The sequence below is a fragment of the Quercus robur genome, chromosome 9, assembly GCF_932294415.1.
Source record: "Quercus robur chromosome 9, dhQueRobu3.1, whole genome shotgun sequence".
NCBI lineage: Eukaryota > Viridiplantae > Streptophyta > Magnoliopsida > Fagales > Fagaceae > Quercus > Quercus robur.
The window spans coordinates 9,013,346-9,032,871 of record NC_065542.1 but is presented as its reverse complement, the minus strand read 5'-3'; the positions used below and the strand labels follow the sequence as shown (position 1 = coordinate 9,032,871).

The window sequence follows — 19,526 nt, the reverse complement described above, 5'->3', positions numbered from 1 at the left end:
GTGTGACAGAGCCATCTTTATCAAACTCAAACTTCTAAGCGTGCCTTTCAAGGCCGTGGATGTACTGGAATACTTTAGACTATTTAGTGGCCAACTTGCATATCATGCGCGTGGGGCTACCACTTTACCCAAAAACTGATAAAATCTTTACATTTAATCAGACGGCTGAAATCAACCCACCAGTTTCCCCGTAATTAGAGGAAAAGGGAAAATAAAATATGGGATGGGACCCAATAAAGTTGATATGTTTTGAAGAATTAAAAAGATTTTTTTTTTTTATTATACTAGAAAATGAAGGAAAATGCTCATGTGTTTGCAATCCTAGGGTAGATATATGTTCTTTTTTTGGCCTGTTTGGTCTTTGGATGACAGGATTTGGGTAATTAAAATCTAAATATCATATTTGGATAGTTTAGAGAGGGTTAATGATTTAGACTTGTCAAATCCACCTCAAAATTCTTGAATTTAAAATAACTTCTTAACCTATATAATTTTAGAAATTCATATGACATACTTAGAATTAACGCATTTCAAATCCATCATTTTAAAATTCAAACCTAAATTCAGGTATCCGAATGCAACATTTGTGTATTTCCAAACAAACATGTTCATGTTCTCATTTGGATTTGTTTCCTCCAAAATGGGACATGAAGTATGATTTCTTAATTACTTGTGTGGTGTCAACTTTTGAACACGATTCAAAAAAGTAATTGATAAATTTATCAATTACGTTGTAGCAAAATCAAATATTTGTATATCATGTTAATTTGTAATTTTTTTTTTTGGTAGTAAATTAAATTTGACAATAACTTTGGCATTTTCCTTCAAGGACTTTTAAGGAAATAAACTTATAATGTCTGATAGTTCAAATTATAAAATCAATTAAAGTAATCAAGTATTATTTTTTGCATTAGGTAATGTTAGGGACACAACTTTTTATTTTTATAACTTGTTAAGTTGTAATTAGAATAACATTATTTTCACATAGATTAACCACTCTAAAAAAATTACAACATGTTACATCACCATTCTTCTATATTATTTAGAGTCAAAACTTAATGGTATTGCCTCCTTAGTGAACCTTTTTTGTAAAGATAATGCTAAGGTATGTTCTTTTTGTTTTCTAACTTGAAAAATGTATTAAAATTTAAATATATAGAAAGAAATGCATTTTTTTTTGGGGAGGAGGCCCAGGAATGTTAACCATAGGTAAAGAATAATGAATTTTCCTTCATATTTTATTTAGGGTGCGTTTGATTCGGCTTCAAACGAATTCAGGAAATCGTTTTCTGGAAAATAGGGCGTTTGGCTCTCACGGAAAACATTATTTTCCGGAAAACATTTTCCTGTTGACCGAAGTTTGAAGCCTTGACCACGGAAATGAAATTCTGCCCTCATTTTCACTTCATTTCATTTCCGTGGCTTGCAAAACGCAGAGAGAGAGAGAGAAAAAACAAAGAACACAACACATCGGCGAGAGAGAAAGAACAAAAAAAAAAAACAATCGAAGAACACAACGATTCCAAGGAGCGAGATCACGAACCCCGATCCACGAACGAGATCGAAGCCAACGAGCGAGATCGAAGCCAACGAAGTGCGAGAGCTCCGATCGATCCAGCCACCCAGAGCTCCGATCGCGATCTCCGCTTCGATCTTCGTGCGAAGCGTCGATCTTCGCGCGATCGCGATGCGCCGATCGGAGAGATCGCGATCGCGATCGACGCCTCGCGCCGCCGAGCGCGATCGCGCCGACCGCTCCGATCACGATCGCGCCGATCGCGATCGACGCATCGCGCCGCCGAGCGCGATCGCGCCGATCGCAATCTCTCCGATCGCGAGCTCGCCTTCGTTTGTCCGGATTTGATGATTTTTTTCTGGGTTTTGTTTGTGTTTTGATGAATAAATGATATTATATAATCGTTTGGTAACCAAGAAAATGTGAGAAAATGTGAAAATGTGTTTTCTATGCTATTTTCAGAACACAACCAAACATCAGAAAATATTTTCCGAAATATTTTTTGAAATGCAACCAAACACATTAAAACATTTTCCTTTCCGGAAAATAGCATTTCCGGAAAATAGAATATTTTCCGGAAATGATTTTACGCGAACCAAACACAGCCTTAACGTTGAAACGGTAATCTTATTAAATATAACATAACACATATGCCTATTAAAAAAAAAAAAAAACACATGATTAAATAAATTTAACATAAGTTTCATCCTAAAAGAACTACAATGGAAGGACTTGAAAATAAAATAATCGAAATTCTTTCTTCTGATTATACTTGTCGACCGTAACAAAACAAGATAAAAAAGTAAAATGATTCTCTAACCCTTTTTAAATTAACATGGAGGAGTCAACCGGTTACTATATTAATGAAAACTAGAAACAAAGTCCATAGATTAGCATTTGAATAAGCGAGACATAATTTGAACCTGCACATCTTTGCTATAAACATAAAAAATGTGTCCATTGAACTTAAAACTCCTAACTTTGTTATATTAAACATCAATGTTTGGGACACTACAATTTTCACTTGTTAAGACAACATTGTTTTCACATAAATTCCTTATTCATATTATTTTAATTAGTGGGTTATAATTAATTCAATCGGTAAAGTCTTTCGTAATCGAAAATTTCCACCTACATTAAAAATAAATTTGTGTTTTAATATGATAATAAAAGAACAATTATCCCGAGTGACTATAAGATAAAACTCTACCTAAAAAAATATATTATTTTTATTGATATTCATTACAATATTTGATTTTATCTTAATGTAAAAATTCCTTCCACAACATGAGGGAGTCTGGGAGGTGCTGAAAAACCAGGAGACGATTTATGTTTCTCATCAGAGGCCAAAGCTCAGTTAAATAGAAATGGCGAGGGACCCACAGAACCAAGAAAAAAAAATGTAGGACCCAACTAAAGGCAATGATGAGTGAGAAGTGAAATTTCAGCTTGAGACCAGTTTTTGCTTCCAAAAGGGGCAGGCTTTTGCTGTGTTTGACAAACAAAATGCTCCGGATTCCCTGCCTAAAGTGCCTATACAGACGTGCTCTCCTTGATGCCTGTCCCTCTATTCTTCATCTCTCACTCTCTCTATCTAACTCATTGCTTTCTTTGTGTTCCTCATTACCTACCCTATAGATACAATTCGAAGTTGTCTTTTTCTCTAGTGTAGTCAAAATCCTGTACCAAACCACATTTGTCACTGTTTCAAAGAGGTTTTTTTATTTTTTATTGGTCAAAGAGTGGCTATTTATTATGTACTGTTAGTGTTTTTTGGCTGCCTTCATTTGTTTCGCATTTGCCATTCAAAGTTTGAATTTTTTTTGAAAGTGGGTTCATGCTTAAGGTTTTGAACTGGAAGTGGGTTTTGTCAGTTTTGTGTTATAGTCTCAGCTACAGGATTATAAGAGGAAGTTCAGTGTAAAGAAACACCAGGTTTGTCTCTCTCTCTCTTCATTTTTTGCTTGGACACAATTGCTTGTCGTTTTTGTTTTAGCTCTATTGAAAGAGTTGAAAGAGATTAACCCAAGAAAGTAACAGCCTTTACTCAGCTGAGCCTAATATATCAATTATTTTTTTCATTGTGCATAAGGTTTTCTTTTTCTTTAACTCAGTTTTATTAGAAATTAAAAAGAGGCTATTGAAATTTTACGGCTTTTGATGTTTTTAAGGTTTGGTTTGTCTTGTACTTTATCTGGGTTTAATTTTTTTAAAATTTTTTGATACAATGTGAGTATTGGTGAAGATTCAGACAAAATGGGCTTTTTGCAATGGTATCGAATTCCAGTGTTTAGTTTATTCTTTGTCTGTTGATTTTCCTGACTGGGATAGTTGTTGAAGCGTGGCAAAGCACTACATGTTTTATGCTGTTGGATTTTCGTAAATTATGTCATACACAACTAATCTTATTTTTTTGAAGGGGTTAAGTACAGCTAATCTTTTATTTAAATAGAGGTTTCTGGTATTTTATTGATGGTGACTTTTTAAAGAAGAGTCTCTCTCTCTCTCTCTCTCTCTCTCGCTTTCTTTTACACACTCAGACTTGCTGCTGTTGTTACAAATTCAATTAGGGGGTTTCAGTTGTCATAGTTATATCTATTATTTTAGACAGCTATTGCTATATAAATGTCAGGGTTGAAATGGGGTTTTGATTTTGGTTGCAAACTCTCTCTCTTTAGAAAAAAAGAGTCAAGTTTGCTATTGTTGTCATTGAAATATATTGGGGTTTCAAGTTCTCAGCATTTTAATGCTTTTCTGATGAGTTGTAAGAAGACAGCAACTTCTGTTTTTCAAAATTTTAAAACAAATTGAGGTTCAAAATTGGAATGTTTTCTCATCTAGTTCTTGCTTTTCCCTTTGCTTAATATTATCTTTTTTTCTTTCATACTAAATTGATCATCTTGGTTGCTGCAGGCTGAGAAATTATTGTCTTCCATCTTCTCTATCATGGGGACAATGACGACATCTTCCACACTGCCAGTCCCTCATGAAGCATCTAATTTCGATGAGGTTTCCATGCAGCAGAGTTTGATTTTCGCAGATAGTCTGAAGGTACTCCTGCTCCTTGTTTACACTTCATCTATATAAGCTTTACAATCTTCCTTAAAACTTCAAATATTGGCCAAAAATTGGGATTCGGACTTTCGGTTCATCCCTTTAGTCTGATAAGGGAATTGAATATGCTGCAGTTTTTTAAGACTTGACCAAGCTTATGCAATCAGGCTTCTTAAGATTTTATTTTCTGTACCAACTGTATTTTCTTATAGCATATGTTTGTTCAGGACCTGAAAAATCTAAGAACACAGTTATACTCAGCAGCAGAGTATTTTGAACTATCATACACCAATGATGACCAAAACCAGATGTGAGTTAATCTGATTCATAAATGCTGGTGTTTTCAAGTGAGGTTTCAATTCTATCATTTCTGAAAGAGGTTATCCTCACATGTGTGCAGTGTAGTAGAAACATTAAAAGATTATACGATTAAAGCTCTGGTGAATACTGTGGACCATTTGGGTTCTATTACATATAAGGTTAATGATCTCTTGGATGAGAAGGTTGATGAAGTTTCTGGAACGGAGCTCCGTGTATCTTCCATTGAGCAGGTGAGCTGGGATTGTTTCTTTAATCAATAAGATACTTGTAAACCTTGAATAGGCACTTATGGTAGGGATTCTCATTAGCAATCATTAGGGTAAAGATTTATGAGTTAACCTAAAGGGGATAGAAATAAAATTACTACTATTTTGGCCATTCACTTGATTTTGTTTGATAAAAAATAAATAACAAGTCAGTTCGGAATAGCAGCCCTAACAAAAGTTCAGATTCTTTTAAAGTTGGTGTTTAGTTTTGGTAAAGCCTTGTATTTAGCAAAGAGGGAGAATCATGATTTGTGTATTTCTAAGATAATGCGGTGAAAATATTGGTCAAATGTCTCTTGCACCACATTCTGATGACTTACTTTTCAGATCAAACATAAGATTTACCTCGCTGTTCTAGTTTAGTAACCATTTCGATAAATTATGCTTCTGTATTACTAATATAAAGGCAATAAGAAATGTAAGTGTACTTATAATCCTTATCAGTAAACATGAACAACTTTGATGTGCAAAGTATGATGTTAGGATATCCTGAAAATAACTGGGAAAGAAATGAAAAAATGAATACAAGAACTTACATGGTTTGAAGTGACCCAATTTCACTGGTGGAGAAGGCAAGAGATTCAGATGATTGGGGCTGAAAAGCATAAATCACCCTATGCCAAATAGCTGCTTCTTGCTTTAAAATTAGAAAGTTATTCTCATTATACTCAGAAAATATTTACTGTTAAGATGTCATTCATCTTTTTAAGGAATTTTCCTACTTACATTGTCAGCCTACCTATACTAAATATGACAATTAAACCTTGTTTGTAAAAAGTCCAACCCTTTACCTATACTAAATAGTAAATATGGCCACCAAGCCTTTTTCCTTTTACTTGAAACTATCAATGTACTCAAATTTTCAAAGAACGTACACAATTCTATATGTTCAATATACACAATTTTTTGATGTGTGGAAATTTTTCTTCAAAAATTACATTCATTACCCAAATCTTCAAAGAATGTACACAACATAAAGTTTACCTGGACACAGTGTAGTTTACAAATATGGGCAATTATCATAGATTTGGATATTGGGCTCTGCTTTTGGTTCTCTTACCAAAACATTGATATTGCCCTCAGATATGGCCATATGGGATTTAAGAGGCAAATGATGGATGATTATTACCCAAGAACATGCCGTGCTTAAATATTTAGTAGCAATGCTTTTATATCATTTTCATATCAACATTGTCATTACTGAACATGAGTGAATTGATTATTGGACCATAACACTATAACAGTATTTGTGTCATTAGCTATAGTTTTCACTCTATGAAAGCAAAATTTACATAATACTCACTTTTATCATTGCTTGGATGTGGAATGTTAGAGATTACGGACCTGCCAAGAGTTTATCAATCACGAGGGCATTACCCAACAGTCACTGGTGATAAATACTCCTAAGTATCACAAGCGATACATCTTGCCAGGCAAATATATAATTCTCCAATTTTTTCATTTATTAAATGTTATACACTAAATGCAAATTTAAACCCCCCCCCCCCCCAACCCCCTCTCTTTTTTTTCCTTGTCAGTTTTTTTAGTATTATGGGAATATTAAATTTGGATGCTTACAATTCCTGGAATTCATATCAGTTGGGGAGACCATGAGTGGTGCCAACCGTACTAAATCAAAATACCAGGGCCGCAGCCTGGATGATGAAGATGACTGGCATCAATTTAGGAATGGTAGGGTATTTTATCTCATGATCTGTGTCATTGCATATTTATTGGGCAACACTTTTACATAATCTAATTCTTCTTGTAATCTGATTGATTTCCCAAAGCTGTTCGAGCCACAATTAGAGAAACCCCACCATCTACAGTCAGGTATATACTAATGTTGTATCTTTGTTATGCATTTATCTGGTACTCTTGGTTTATTTTGTAATGAGGATTCTGATATTATAAGTCATGTTTCATGCAGTAGAGGGCATTCCCCCTCACCTTCTCCACGACCTCCCCAGCGATCTGCAATTTTTTCCTTTACTGCAACCATGCCCAAAAAAGAATTAGGTTCGTATGAATGTTGAGCTGACATATATAAATCTTCCAAATGCATTTTATTTTGTAGTCTCTCTCTAAATATGTCTTATTTATATGCATACATCATCTATTATCATTCAACTGAGATGTTTACCTTACAAATCAGACAAGAGAACAGTTTCACCATATCGGTTTCCACTTTTACGATCCGGATCTCTTTCAAGTAGGTCAGTAACCCCGAGCTCAACTCGGCCCACTACCCCTAACTCAAGTAGGCCGACCACTCCAAATCCTAATCCAAGACGACGGGTGAGTACAAAATAATATTGTCTGAATGTTGTGCGATTATAGTTGAATTTGTAATAGTATGCCATTTCACTCAATCTGAATTGAAGTATATCTTTTCAGTAGTCCATGGTTTCCTACAACTCCCCCCAACCCCCTTTTCGCCCAAAACTAAAAGATAAAAAAAACTCTTGTATTCTCTAACTGAAACTTTGGAGTTTGTTATACTTGTACCAGTACCCTTCAGAGCCTCGAAAATCGGCTTCAATGCGATTACCAGCTGAAAGAGAAAATGTCAAAGATGTTGAACAATACCCTAGCAAAAGTAAACGTCTCCTGAAAGCCTTGCTTAGCCGACGCAAGTCAAAGAAAGATGACATGCTATACACTTACTTGGATGAATACTGAAACAAATAGAATACAATGGGTTGAGAAAGAGGCCATGGGAGCAATGCTATGTCTGTAGACTTTTGCTTTCAGTTTTTCCCTTTTGTTTTGTACTTTATATAGTATTTTCTCTTTTATTTACACCCCCCCCCCCCCCCCCCCCCCCCCCCCCCTCTCATTGAAACATTCAAGTAATTCATTGATAATGTGATGTACCATTCTGAGTAATCTTGCAGTAATGTACTTTGTCTTCAATATTATACATAACATTTCTTTTGTTGAATATGTATAACATCGAGCAGTAATGAGAAGTGAGAACTACATATTTTAAGAAAGTTTGGCCCTTTTTTTGCTGTGTTTGTAGATAGTATGTGGGTAAATTAGGGTTTTTATTTTTATTTTGGCGCATTGAACGTCCACAAAGCTTGTATTTTTTTATAAACAGGTTAAACTTTCTCAGTAACTTCAATAAGCAAATGTCCAATTCAATCAATGCGAGGATCCAATTCATTTCATGGAAGCCAGTTAATGAACATAAATAAAACCTTTTCCTGAATGCAATCTCCCTGTCTTTCTATGATGCAACATCTGAAATTGCAAATTTATTAAATGGTCACTATGGACCTTGCCCACCCCGCTTTTGGTTGGTGACCATCTTGCAAGAAGATTGGTTTAAGTTGCAACTGATATTGACTTACAAATCAAATCCATTTCCGAATACATATAAGCATCTCATCAGCAAGGACGCGGTTAAATGAACATTTTTCTTTCCACATCTATATTGCACGATTTCACTCTTATCAGCATTTCTTGTGTACTTGGAAAATTTCAGTTTGAGTTTCTCACTCTATTTCATGTAACCTTGCTCATGCCGCAGGGCAGAGGAGAATCTGCAAGAATTATAAAAGGCGTGATGATTAATAAAAACAACCCCAGTAAATTTGGGTTATGGATTATAACCAGGCAAATCAGGTTCTACAAACAACTAGAGCAAAGCCATTTGGGCTGCATCACTTTCTCTAAAAATTTGAACACATATCAGTGATCATTCTAACATTAGTTTAAAATCTGTGTATTTAGTATAGCTATTGTACATATAAAAACTTCATAAATTAACCATTACTCAAAGTAAAACTCATACTACTGCATCTTAGATAAAAAAAAGAAATTTCATAACTCATAACCAAAAGTTTGCTACAGCCTAAGGTAACAAGATGTCACAAACAAAAAAAATGATCTATTTCACGGAACAACCAGCAGTGCCAGTTGGTGAATTACATATGGTGTCACAATTCCATTCCTTGTCCAAATTCTTCAATCGTTTTTGTGGCAAGTGTAAGGACGTCCACAAAAGCACTAAATGATGCACGAAGAAATCTTGCTTCTACCGCCTCAAAGTGCCTGTATTAGAAAGACAAAGAGATGGGAAGTTATATAAGGCAATCAGAGAGTTCATTTATATATAAAAGTGACAGGTTGTGGATTCAAGACTAGAAATCAGCCTCCCCCCAAAAAAAAATTGGGGTTAAAGCTACCCACGAATCACCTCTCCCAAATTGATCAAAAGTGGGAACTTGTGCACTGGGTATGTCCTTTTTTTATCGGTAAGATACATATGCATCCATTGGGTTTTAAATCCAAGACATCACCCTCAATCCCATTATTATGGAACAAGGGAGTGCTCTTTGAGCTAAAGCTCATTGGCAAGGGCTTTTATAAATTAAAATAATAAATTTAGTAGAAGATTAATACAAGCAGGCAAACAGGAATTCGTCCCAGTTTCTCAAACGATATATTGTGGCATCCTGCCTTTTTTTTTTCCTTAACTTTCCCCCCTCCTGCCCTTCTTTGCTGAGGATTTTCATAGTATTAATCAATACGCTATAATGCAATATAGAACAGTTACAATATTAATCATTAACATATAACATTATCACTTTTAATATTTTATTCAAAACAAAAATTCTTCATTGAAAAAGGTTCCAACTGAAAAGAGAGCTTACACTATAAGCTTTCCATTAGACACTTCCATCTGTCTTTTCACTTTGTCTGGCTGCAACTGCAATCAGAAATGGAATTGAGTAAGAATCTAAATTTGTGCCCACCCCCGAAAACAAAGAAAAAAAATGACTTAGGCAGCATGAAGGATCACCTCCTTATCAACAGCTAATGCTGCATAGACCATAGAAGCATTCTCCTCAGACTCATAGTCTACTTCCAAGTCGCTGCAAATATCATTTCAACTTAGAATTAACTTGGAGGTAAAATTTAAGTACCACTCTAAGGAAATAAATCCTCAAAGGCAGATAAAGTGAACCTGAACATCATGTCACTGAAGTAAACATGTAAACAATGATCGATGGAATCCATACTCCTTCTCAAAGATAGTTACCCTTTGAAGTTTGTAGTCTTTCATTAGGTCATTTCTAATGGTAAAGAATCTCCTAGATGTATGGTTTGTACCTACATTAGGATTTATGCAATTATCTATCTTAAAAAAAATTTAAAGTGCACCTTCACCTCACAGATGCTCATTCTTGCATATTTTCAGAAGTATCTCATAATTCCACTACTAGATTTACATGCCTTTCAGATAAACAATTCAAAATGATTTTTTTTTTTCCCTTGAATTTCTAAGTATTTTTCCTGAACAGAGCCCCTGTTCATAACTATGAATGAAATCAGTAAAAACTCAAGTGAAAATTTGGAGAAGAATGGCCAAGCAGGCTAGAAAAAGACACCCTTCAAAGAGTGCATAGTAGATCACTGATTGAGAGCTCTTGTGCAGATGATTAAAAAAAAAAAAAAAAAAACCCTTTCCTGTTACTAAACTCCTTGTGAAAACAAGTTTAGGCTCACTTCAATGGGAAATTAAAATGGAGCACCTAATAACAAAGCTTAATCTCACCCACAGTAATTAATATGGATATTAAGGGCCCATTTGGTTAGGCGTTTTGGGAGCTTAAAAGAGTGTTTTTAAAACCCAAAACTCTGTTTGCAACCACAACTCCTCATAGCTTTTTTAGAAACACTCATTTTAAACTCAAAACACCATTTTTCAACAGCTTATACAAACACACCCTAAATATCTGAAAGCAAGCAGATTGTTAACATAAAGTAAAGGGTTACAAAGTAGTAGTTGATATCAAAGGTTAGTGCCACTAAGAACTAATTATTTTCCTCATGTTAAAAGGTTAGATTTTGGTTTGTCCACACTCTTCCAAATTTGTTATACTTAGGTTGTTCTGCCACTCATAAAAGTTACCAAACCAGGAGATAAAAATAACCAATTTGACATAAGCTCTATGCAAAACTAAATCACTACTAACCAACCTTAAATAACCCAACAGAGAACACAGACAATAACAACATAAGCTAAAACTAAACAACAATTATATGAAAAATTACAAACGCACACACAACAATTACAAAAAAGATATGAAGAAAGTGAATGAAGCCCACATTGGTTTGGCAATAAAGATCCCAACTTTAAGAATGTAAATTGAAGAAAACGCTGAAAAGCATCAAAGCCCAGAAAACCCAGTTTACACTGAGACTTAATATGACAGAAAGTATTCAAATTCACATACAAATTAGAACAAGAATTCAAGAGAGAGAGAGAGAAACTAACCAGTTGAACTCCCATTGGGGTTGTGTGCCTGCCATGTCAGCAACTGGAGCAGCCATAGCTTCAAGCTTTGCGAAAGAGAGAGAGATAATGGGCTTTGGAAATTAGGGGTTAATCAATTAGGGCACTGAAATCGTCTCGTTCTCTCAAATGAGTCAAATGCTTTTATTTTTTGAGTTTGGGCTTTAAAAAAAACTCAACAGGCCCGGTAATAACTAAAAAAAAATAATAATAATAATACAAGAGTGAATGTTGTGTCCGGATTACGCCCACCAGTAATGAATCTCCACGTCAGCTATATATTAGAAAGTGAATATAATATCTCATTTAATCCCAAATTTTATTACATCTCTGTTACACGTGAGCTGCTGACAATCTCTGTCTCTCTTTTCTTTTTCTTTTTCCTTTTCCTTGGATCTAATCTAACATTTGAATCTCTCTCTTTTTTTTTTTTCTTTTTTTTTTTTCAGTATATTTTTTTATCCTTTTACAATGGCAATTGGGTTGACTGGATTTTGGGTGTGGCTGAAGTGTTCATTTGGAGTTTGATGTGGTGGTTGATGGCCAATTTTGTGTTAGAGGTTAGGTCCTTAGCCGATGTGGTTGAATCAAGGCGATGTTTTTTGGGTTTCTATGTGAAGAACTTGAGGATTTTCCTTTTGGTTTTCTTGGTTACCAAACATTGAATGAAGATGGAAATTTTTTTAGCTTTCCCTTTCAATTTTCTAGGCTACCAAATACAGAGTGGAGAAAATTTATGTGGCTTTTTTTGATTTACTCAGCTACCAAAAATAATCATTAATAATTTGTATTTTTAGAAAAAAATCAAAGAAAATCACAAACTATCAGAATCACCATGGATTGGAATTCGTGTGGAGCTTTATTACTCCGCCATCACCTGAGCCACAAACAATGACTCTCAAACCCAAAATCGTCTCATCCCTCTCATTCAATACCTCAAACTCTCACTCATCAGAGGCTGAGTGAGGGTTTACAGGGTGACTTGAAAAAAAACATTGCATCCATCGGATTTTCAACAAAGGACCCAGCACCAACCATGGCCATCTTCCTCATCATTTTTGTTTTAACTTATGTATTTTCTCATTTGGGTTTGTCTAGTTTTTGAAACAAGCTAATGGGTTTTTGTTCTGTTATTGATGTTGGTGTTTCTATAGATTTTTGGGTTAGGTTACTTCTTTGAGAAGAGCACTGGAAATGAAATGGGTCTAAATTTTTGTTTGTAAATTAGGCTCATTGAGGTGGCAGTGCTTGGATTTCTCAGCTAGGTTTCATTTTCTTGAATTTTCCCCTTCATAGTGGTGTGGCGGCTCCAGTGTTTTTTTTTTTTCTTCGGAAGTGACTCAGTTGGCTTTTGTGGCAACATGTGTGGTGGAGTGGGGGTGGAGTTGTGGAGGTTTGGTTTGAACGTGAGGAGGAGGGTTGTGTTTTGAATTTTGAATTTGACATTGTAAGCTGTTATTGTATGTTGGTGCTTGTATTCATATTTAGGTAAAGTGCTGACAGGGCACAATCTTATTGAAGGGCGTAAATACTTGGGTTTACGCCAAGTCCTGACTGAATTTAAACTCATAATACAAATATCATATTACCATCTCACAAACACACTTCTCTCACCAAAAAAAAAAAAAAAAAAAAAACAACTCACAAACACACAATATTTTCACTATCACTCCTCTCATTATTTCTCATTGTTCTTTATCTCATCGGTGTTGGAGCCATCTTATGACATGGCATCACCGATCCTGCCTATTTAAACCCGAATTCAACCTAGAATCATAATGTTAGATTGTTGATAGTGTGACACTTTTTGTTCATCTAACCAACCCGTGTATATTTTTAAGATACTTATTAATACATTTTTTCATGTTATAAATGTACCCAAATCCGATAATACAACGTGATGTTGTGTAGTGTAAGAATCAAATTGGATCATTTTACTTTTTTTTTTTTTGAAGGATTTGAATGCTACTTTTGCAATTCTAAGAGACAAATTAGAAAAAAGGATAAATTTTAAGTACGAAATGTGATTTTGGCCGTAGATTTTAACAACTTTGCTCTAATGAGTAATGTGCTTGTTATAGGTCATATATTCATTAGATATTAATCAAGAAATAGATATTGTGGTTTTTAATGAATTAATTCTGTTTACATGTTTCTTATATTTAGATTTAAAATAAAACATTTGTTCCATTTATTTTATTCTATAAAATATTTTATTTTTATGAATAAGTATTTAACAAAATTGAATACAACATATTAACACCATGGGTGAGTTATCCAATGGCGTAGTCACTTTTTTTCTTCTTTGGTAATATGGTCATCAAGATACATGTGGCCGAGTCTAACTATTCTATTAAAAGTTCATAATTGATAATAATAAAAAAAGGGGATTAAGGCTTAGTTGTTGTTGTTGACATAATCACTCCTGCATGCTTTGGTTGAGGTCTACATCTTGAATTATCCCCTTAAACATGTAACATTGATTCACTTAAGATACATACCGATTGAAGCTATAAACACCTTAGTGGAAGTCACTAGGTCAGGCTATAATCTTTAGTTGTTGGGATAAGATCCCCTTCCATTGAATCCACAAATTCCCTTCCATTCTTATTTATTTGTCAACCTATCATTTTCTTTCTTTATATAATAATAATAATACAAGGAAAAAGAAAAAAAAAAAAAGTTTGGTTCCAAATATATTTAAAAGTATCTTACTCCAACCGACAATGTAGCAATTGAATAAACCATTTATGTGTACTTTTAGGTACATAACTTTTTAAATGAGTCATGTAACTTGTTAAAATAATACACCTGGATAGCTTTATAATTTACCACATAATAAGTTAAAAAAAATAGCTTCTAATAACATGTTGGAGCCAAACTCTGTCCTATTATATGAATACTAGCCTCATCACATGCGCTTTGCTCGTGCGGTAAGGCTTTTTTTTTTTTTTTTTGGTTTAGTGTACGTGAGATTAGGACTTAAGGAAATAGGAAATTCAAAAAAAAAAAAAAAAAAAAATTGGAACATGGTCTTGAGGGAAATATTAAAGTGGACTGAGAAGTTTTTTTATTTTTTTATTATAAGTTTGTTTTGAAGATATGAATTAGTAGGAAAGTGTCATATTTTGTAGGCATTTTATGTAAAGTTAGAGATATATTTTTACCAAGTTATCTTCAAGTTTTGTCCCTATTAAACTTAAGGTCTAGAGGTATGTTTGAACAACACAAAAGTCCAATCAAAATAGAAGAATCCTCTTGTAGATAATATGGATGGATATGACATGCATATATTCGGTTCTGTGCCATGCCAATGATGCAACACCAAGGCCAAAATGAAAAAAAAGACCACTCAATGGTCCTAAGTTTTTTAAGATATTCATAATTTAAAAGTGAAAAGAGTTTATAATTTATAATTAGGATTCTATTTTTTATATTTAATTAACAATATACATATCATTCTCAAAAAACAATATACATATTATATGATATACATCAATTAATTTAAGTTAAAATCTTAAAAATGAGTACATTTAAAATGAAATGAAAAATAAGAAAAACAGGTTGCTAATTCAGAGAAGAAGAAAAAAAAAAGACAAGTTGCATGTTTTTGTTGCATTATCCATTTATCCTATCAATGAGCATATTGGTATATTCGAGCGGGATTCTTAGGAACATAACACGTAAATAATAGGATCGTACATGATTATATAGTAATCTAGTATAACTATAACTATTCTTAATTTCTTCTTATTGGATTTTAATCTACTCCTCTTTTATTGCTTTAAATATGCATGGTATATTATTCAGCACAACCTAAAGATTCTCTCTCTCTCTCTCAAAATTTCTTATCTTTCTTGTTTGTTTCATTATTTACCAACCTCTCTCTCAATCAAACAAAACTGAAAAACCTCAGACTCAGAGGATGTTCATCTCTCAGAAAGAAGTGACAGGCACGTTCTCTTTCTCTCCCTCGGTAAGTTTTTTTTTTTTTTTTTCCTGTGAGAATTCAAATGCTACCTTAATATTGTTGCTGACAAACTGTTTTCTTTGAAACCAAACATTGGATTATAATAACATATTAATTGTTTTAGGCTAGTATTTATATATATATAGTATATTGAATGTTTGATTTAGTCCACCATAACATGGAGGACATGAATATTGGATCACCTGAATCAAACAATAGTGCTTCATTCTATCATCTCTCCTTTTTCTATACATATGATGTTTATAGCTTTCTATAATCTATATATGTATTTTTTTTATTATGTGATTTCTAATTAGCTCGCCTAATAAAATCACTTATTTTTGGATAAGAGTTTTGGATTCAAATCATACTCATACTAAAAAATCCGATTATGATATTGATCTGAGGATGTAGAACAATCATTATGAACTGAAAGGAATTTCGTGAATTTTAATATCTATATATATACATATAATATGCTATTCCAGCTTTTCTTATAAAAATTTGTGGTTTCTTCTGCTATGTTGTATGTTTAAGTTGTAATAAGTAATAACAACTTTTGAATCTCATATTTAGTTATAGTTGGTTGCATTGTAACTGGGAAAACCAGTTCATTACAGCAGTGCTCTTTAAACATGGCCTTTTTGCAACATGGATGCATCACTTCCATTGTTTGGAAAAATTGAGGTGGCCGAACTATAGTTTTGAAACTGCTAATATTCCTGTGTTCGATAGATTAATTAAAATTTATGTAAAAAATTTAAATTTTTTACTAGTAAAATTGAAATTATATAATTATTTTGATAATTAATGAGTCATGTGATAAAAGTACACAATTTTACTATGTGTAATTCATGTTGATAGTCACTTGGCAGTTAGCACAAATTTAGTACCTAAGATGTAACTCTTTTATATTAAAACACAAAACTATGAAAAGTGATCAACATAATTAAAATATATAATAAATTTTATTATAAATTTTTTGAAATTTTGGGTAGTAAAATTTTAGTTGGAGTAGCACTCTATGAAGATTTGACCAAGAAACAAGTGAAGAAAAGATATTCATTAAATCTTGACAGCAATCTCGACAGAAAGACTTCTATCGAGGTTTATAGTCGAAACTTGACACAAGCTGTTTCTGTCAAGACTTACGAAATCAGAACTTCCAGATCTAATTTTCGGCCCAAGCTAAAATATTTGTATAGGGTTTATTTTCTCACAACCCTAGACATATATAAGGCTTATTTTAAAAGGTCGTCATGCATGCAGAAAGTGCCCTAGTTCATTTTTCTTTCTAAAGAAGCTACTGCGTCTTTATGCCAAGGGTTTTGTGACTAAAGAACTTCCTAATTTTTATCGTTGATGAATTAAAGAACTTTGCAGCCAACAACCTCTTCAAGTTGCTGGAGTTAGTCACGTATTGGGATTCATGCACATTGGTTAGTCACGTACTGGGATTCATGCATCGAGAGAAAGATTGTTGCTACAATACAAGTCCAATTGGGTATTGAGGTAAGAGTTCAACTGAAGGTTAGTATTTCGGGATAGGCCAAAAGGTTTGGTAAGATTTACTTATACTTGTAACCGCTAGTGATTGATAATAGTAGATTCTTGGGAGTGGTGACCTTAAAATCACTCGGTAGGGTTTTACCTCGGTGGTTTTCCCTATTCGTAAACAATCACCTGCGTCTTTATGCCAAGGGTTTTGTGACTAAAGAACTTCCTAATTTTTATCGTTGATGAATTGAAGAACTTTGCAGCCAACAACCTCTCAAGTTGCTGGAGTTAGTCACGTATTAGGATTCATGCACATTGGTTAGTCACGTACTGGGATTCATGCATCGAGAGAAAGATTGTCGCTACAATACAAGTCCAATTGGGTATTGAGGTAAGAGTTCAACTGAAGGTTGGTATTTCGGGATAGGCCAAAGGGTTTGGTAAGATTTACTTATACTTGTAACCGCTAGTGATTGATAATAGTAGATTCTTGGGAGTGGTGACCTTAAAATCACTCGGTAGGGTTTTACCTCAGTAGTTTTCCCCATTCGTAAACAATCACCTGTGTCAAATTTATTTTCCGTTGCATTTAGATAATTAGGTGATTTGTTTGTGCTGCCACGTTGTTGCATTAAATTTGATCTAATTAATTAACTTGAATAATTAATTAATTAATTAATTGCAAGGGTTAATTCATTTTAACCCAACATGGTAATAGAATTTTGTTTAAAATAAATTATCTTAATCTATATATATATATATAAAACCGAAACTTTTGAAGCTCCCACAATTTTCCACGTCAGCACAATATTTAAATTAAATTTAAATTAAATTAAATTTTCCACCTCATCACTGTTTTCCTTTTCCAATGCAAATTAGACTTCTAGCCAAATAAAGACACTCTCCCACCGCCTCTACTCTCTCCTATTTAAGAATTGCTTGCGTAGAAAACCTAAGCCCCAAAAACTTATTTTTGCCGCAACACAATTTTCTCTTTAAAACTTATTTTTCTTCAAGATTTTTTTTGAGGGCGGCTCATGCTTCACAATTCACATATTCCACTTATGTATTGGATTCCCCTCCTTCTTCGGTCAATGCATCAAGGTTAGGGTTATTTGATTTGTTCAATAAAAATTATAGATTTGTTGTTTTTTCTTATAAGTTTGTCAATTGTTGTTTTGTTTATTTAATTGCTGGGCCTAAATCTTTTAATTAAATCTTCAAATTTTTATTGAACAAATCAAATAACCCTAACCTTGATGCATTGACCGAAGAAGGAGAGGAGTCCAATACATAAGTGGAAAAGCTATAATCATGGATTCCCTTCTTTCTATTGTATTTCTCTATTGCGTAATTATATATATATATATATATATATTGTTTTATTTCAATACTTTTGAAGCTTTGAATCTTCTGATTTAAAAAAAAAAAAAAAAAATTTGGCCTTTTGGAAGTTTTAACATCATAACTTTTGGGTTAGAATATCCATGGATTATTCTTTTTGAGGGTAACCTATCTTTATCTTATATTTCTATTCCTAACTTTTTTTTTCCTATATTTTTTCTTTAATTGTCCGTGTTTACGTCTCTTTTGTTTTTCTTATTTTTTCTTTAATTGTCCGTGTTTATGTCTCTTTTTGTGTGAGTATGTGTCATCGTATCTGGGTACTTAGGCAAAATCTATAAAGACTAAAGATGCTTTTTTTTTTTTTTTTTTTTTTGTAATGAATCCTTTGTTTTTCATGACTTTAGTGAGTCATATTCTTAATGATCGAAATGAGTTTATTTCTTGGCTTATATTATAGATTGTAATATATTTATTCATCAAACTGTTTAGTTGAGTTTGTTTTCGAAATTGTTTTCAGTGTTGGACATTTTCTTGAAGCATGTTGGTATCATATATTAAAATACTGTTAAGTTGATAATAATAATAATAATAATAATAATAATATAGTTTAATAAATGTCTGAAACGTATAGCTGTTAACAAATGTTTTAGCTATATGATTTTATTTTACAAATTCAATTTTGGTGTTGTAGTAAAATAAATAAAGATTAAATTATATATTGTACTCAATACATTTCCCGTGCATCGCACGGGTTAGCGACTAGTATGGTTGATAAGCCACGTAACGCCGATTAAATAAAAAACCCTCATAACTCAAAAACCCATTACAAGAGATGTAACACATATTTTGAAACTATTGGTGCAATCATCTCAGTACTTGAAAACTCTTTTGGTGAGACACATGTTTTGATCTTGGTGTATGGAACATCTCAATGGGAGAAAGCTCCAGGTTTGTTCAGATATAGTCTCTCTTAGTTCTATGGAAATCAAATACATGAAAATCATTCCACTTATAATTTTAACTTTGACATAGAATTTGCCAACACTAAAATGATCATTTGTGTAGTTTCTAATATACTTCTAACTTAATTATTATTATGAGATAATATTTGCTTCTTTCATTCTTTGGAAGTTCCAGCTCTTGAATTTTGGACTTCTTTGGAAGTTCCAACTCTTTAATTTTGAACTTTTCTTTTTATTTTTTTAAGGGCAAGCTATTGTTATATATGCATCTGATAGGTCATAA

General features: G+C 33.2%; 2 protein-coding genes and 1 long non-coding RNA gene across 7 annotated transcripts; 2 read left to right on the top strand and 1 right to left on the bottom strand.

The window, feature by feature from the left end:
• Positions 1-2,954: 2,954 nt before the first annotated feature.
• LOC126698809 (protein ABIL2) lies at positions 2,955-8,153 on the top strand. 5 transcript variants are annotated; one of them, XM_050396268.1, is made up of 10 exons: positions 2,955-3,451; positions 4,430-4,567; positions 4,783-4,880; positions 4,971-5,121; positions 6,491-6,590; positions 6,757-6,849; positions 6,948-6,990; positions 7,088-7,176; positions 7,313-7,455; positions 7,669-8,153. In XM_050396268.1, exons 2-10 carry the CDS (start codon positions 4,463-4,465, stop codon positions 7,837-7,839), a joined length of 993 nt encoding a protein of 330 aa, XP_050252225.1. In that variant the 5' UTR covers positions 2,955-3,451; positions 4,430-4,462; the 3' UTR covers positions 7,840-8,153. The 5 variants fall into 5 exon arrangements, with proteins under 5 accessions (XP_050252225.1, XP_050252229.1, XP_050252228.1 ...); XM_050396272.1 differs by having other exon boundaries at positions 2,963-3,451; positions 4,798-4,880; XM_050396271.1 differs by lacking the exon at positions 2,955-3,451 and adding an exon at positions 3,588-3,608.
• An 815-nt stretch (positions 8,154-8,968) lies between these two features.
• On the bottom strand, positions 8,969-11,616 carry LOC126698810 (uncharacterized). The gene is made up of 4 exons (XM_050396273.1): positions 11,450-11,616; positions 9,971-10,043; positions 9,822-9,877; positions 8,969-9,219 (listed from the first exon to the last, which is right to left on the bottom strand). The coding sequence occupies exons 1-4, from the start codon at positions 11,503-11,505 to the stop codon at positions 9,105-9,107; spliced, it is 300 nt and encodes a 99-aa protein (XP_050252230.1). The 5' UTR covers positions 11,506-11,616; the 3' UTR covers positions 8,969-9,104.
• A 3,593-nt stretch (positions 11,617-15,209) lies between these two features.
• LOC126698921 (uncharacterized) lies at positions 15,210-17,674 on the top strand. The gene is made up of 3 exons (XR_007646639.1): positions 15,210-15,443; positions 16,811-16,967; positions 17,344-17,674. It is a non-coding gene; the product is annotated as an uncharacterized LOC126698921 (long non-coding RNA).
• The last annotated feature ends 1,852 nt before the right edge of the window (positions 17,675-19,526 follow it).

What these genes read in the sequence shown, in the direction of transcription:
- LOC126698809 (XM_050396268.1), top strand. Translation starts at nt 4,463, where the DNA reads ATGGGGACAATGACGACATCTTCCACACTGCCAGTCCCTCATGAAGCA. An exon ending in TTTTCGCAGATAGTCTGAAG is followed by an intron (nt 4,568 to 4,782) that starts GTACTCCTGCTC and finishes ATTTTCTTATAG; the next exon opens with CATATGTTTGTTCAGGACCT. An exon ending in CAAGCGATACATCTTGCCAG is followed by an intron (nt 6,591 to 6,756) that starts GCAAATATATAA and finishes AATTCATATCAG; the next exon opens with TTGGGGAGACCATGAGTGGT.
- LOC126698810 (XM_050396273.1), bottom strand. Translation starts at nt 11,505, where the DNA reads ATGGCTGCTCCAGTTGCTGACATGGCAGGCACACAACCCCAATGGGAG. An exon ending in CCCCAATGGGAGTTCAACTG is followed by an intron (nt 10,044 to 11,449) that starts GTTAGTTTCTCT and finishes TGATATTTGCAG; the next exon opens with CGACTTGGAAGTAGACTATG. An exon ending in TCTAATGGAAAGCTTATAGT is followed by an intron (nt 9,220 to 9,821) that starts GTAAGCTCTCTT and finishes TTTCTAATACAG; the next exon opens with GCACTTTGAGGCGGTAGAAG.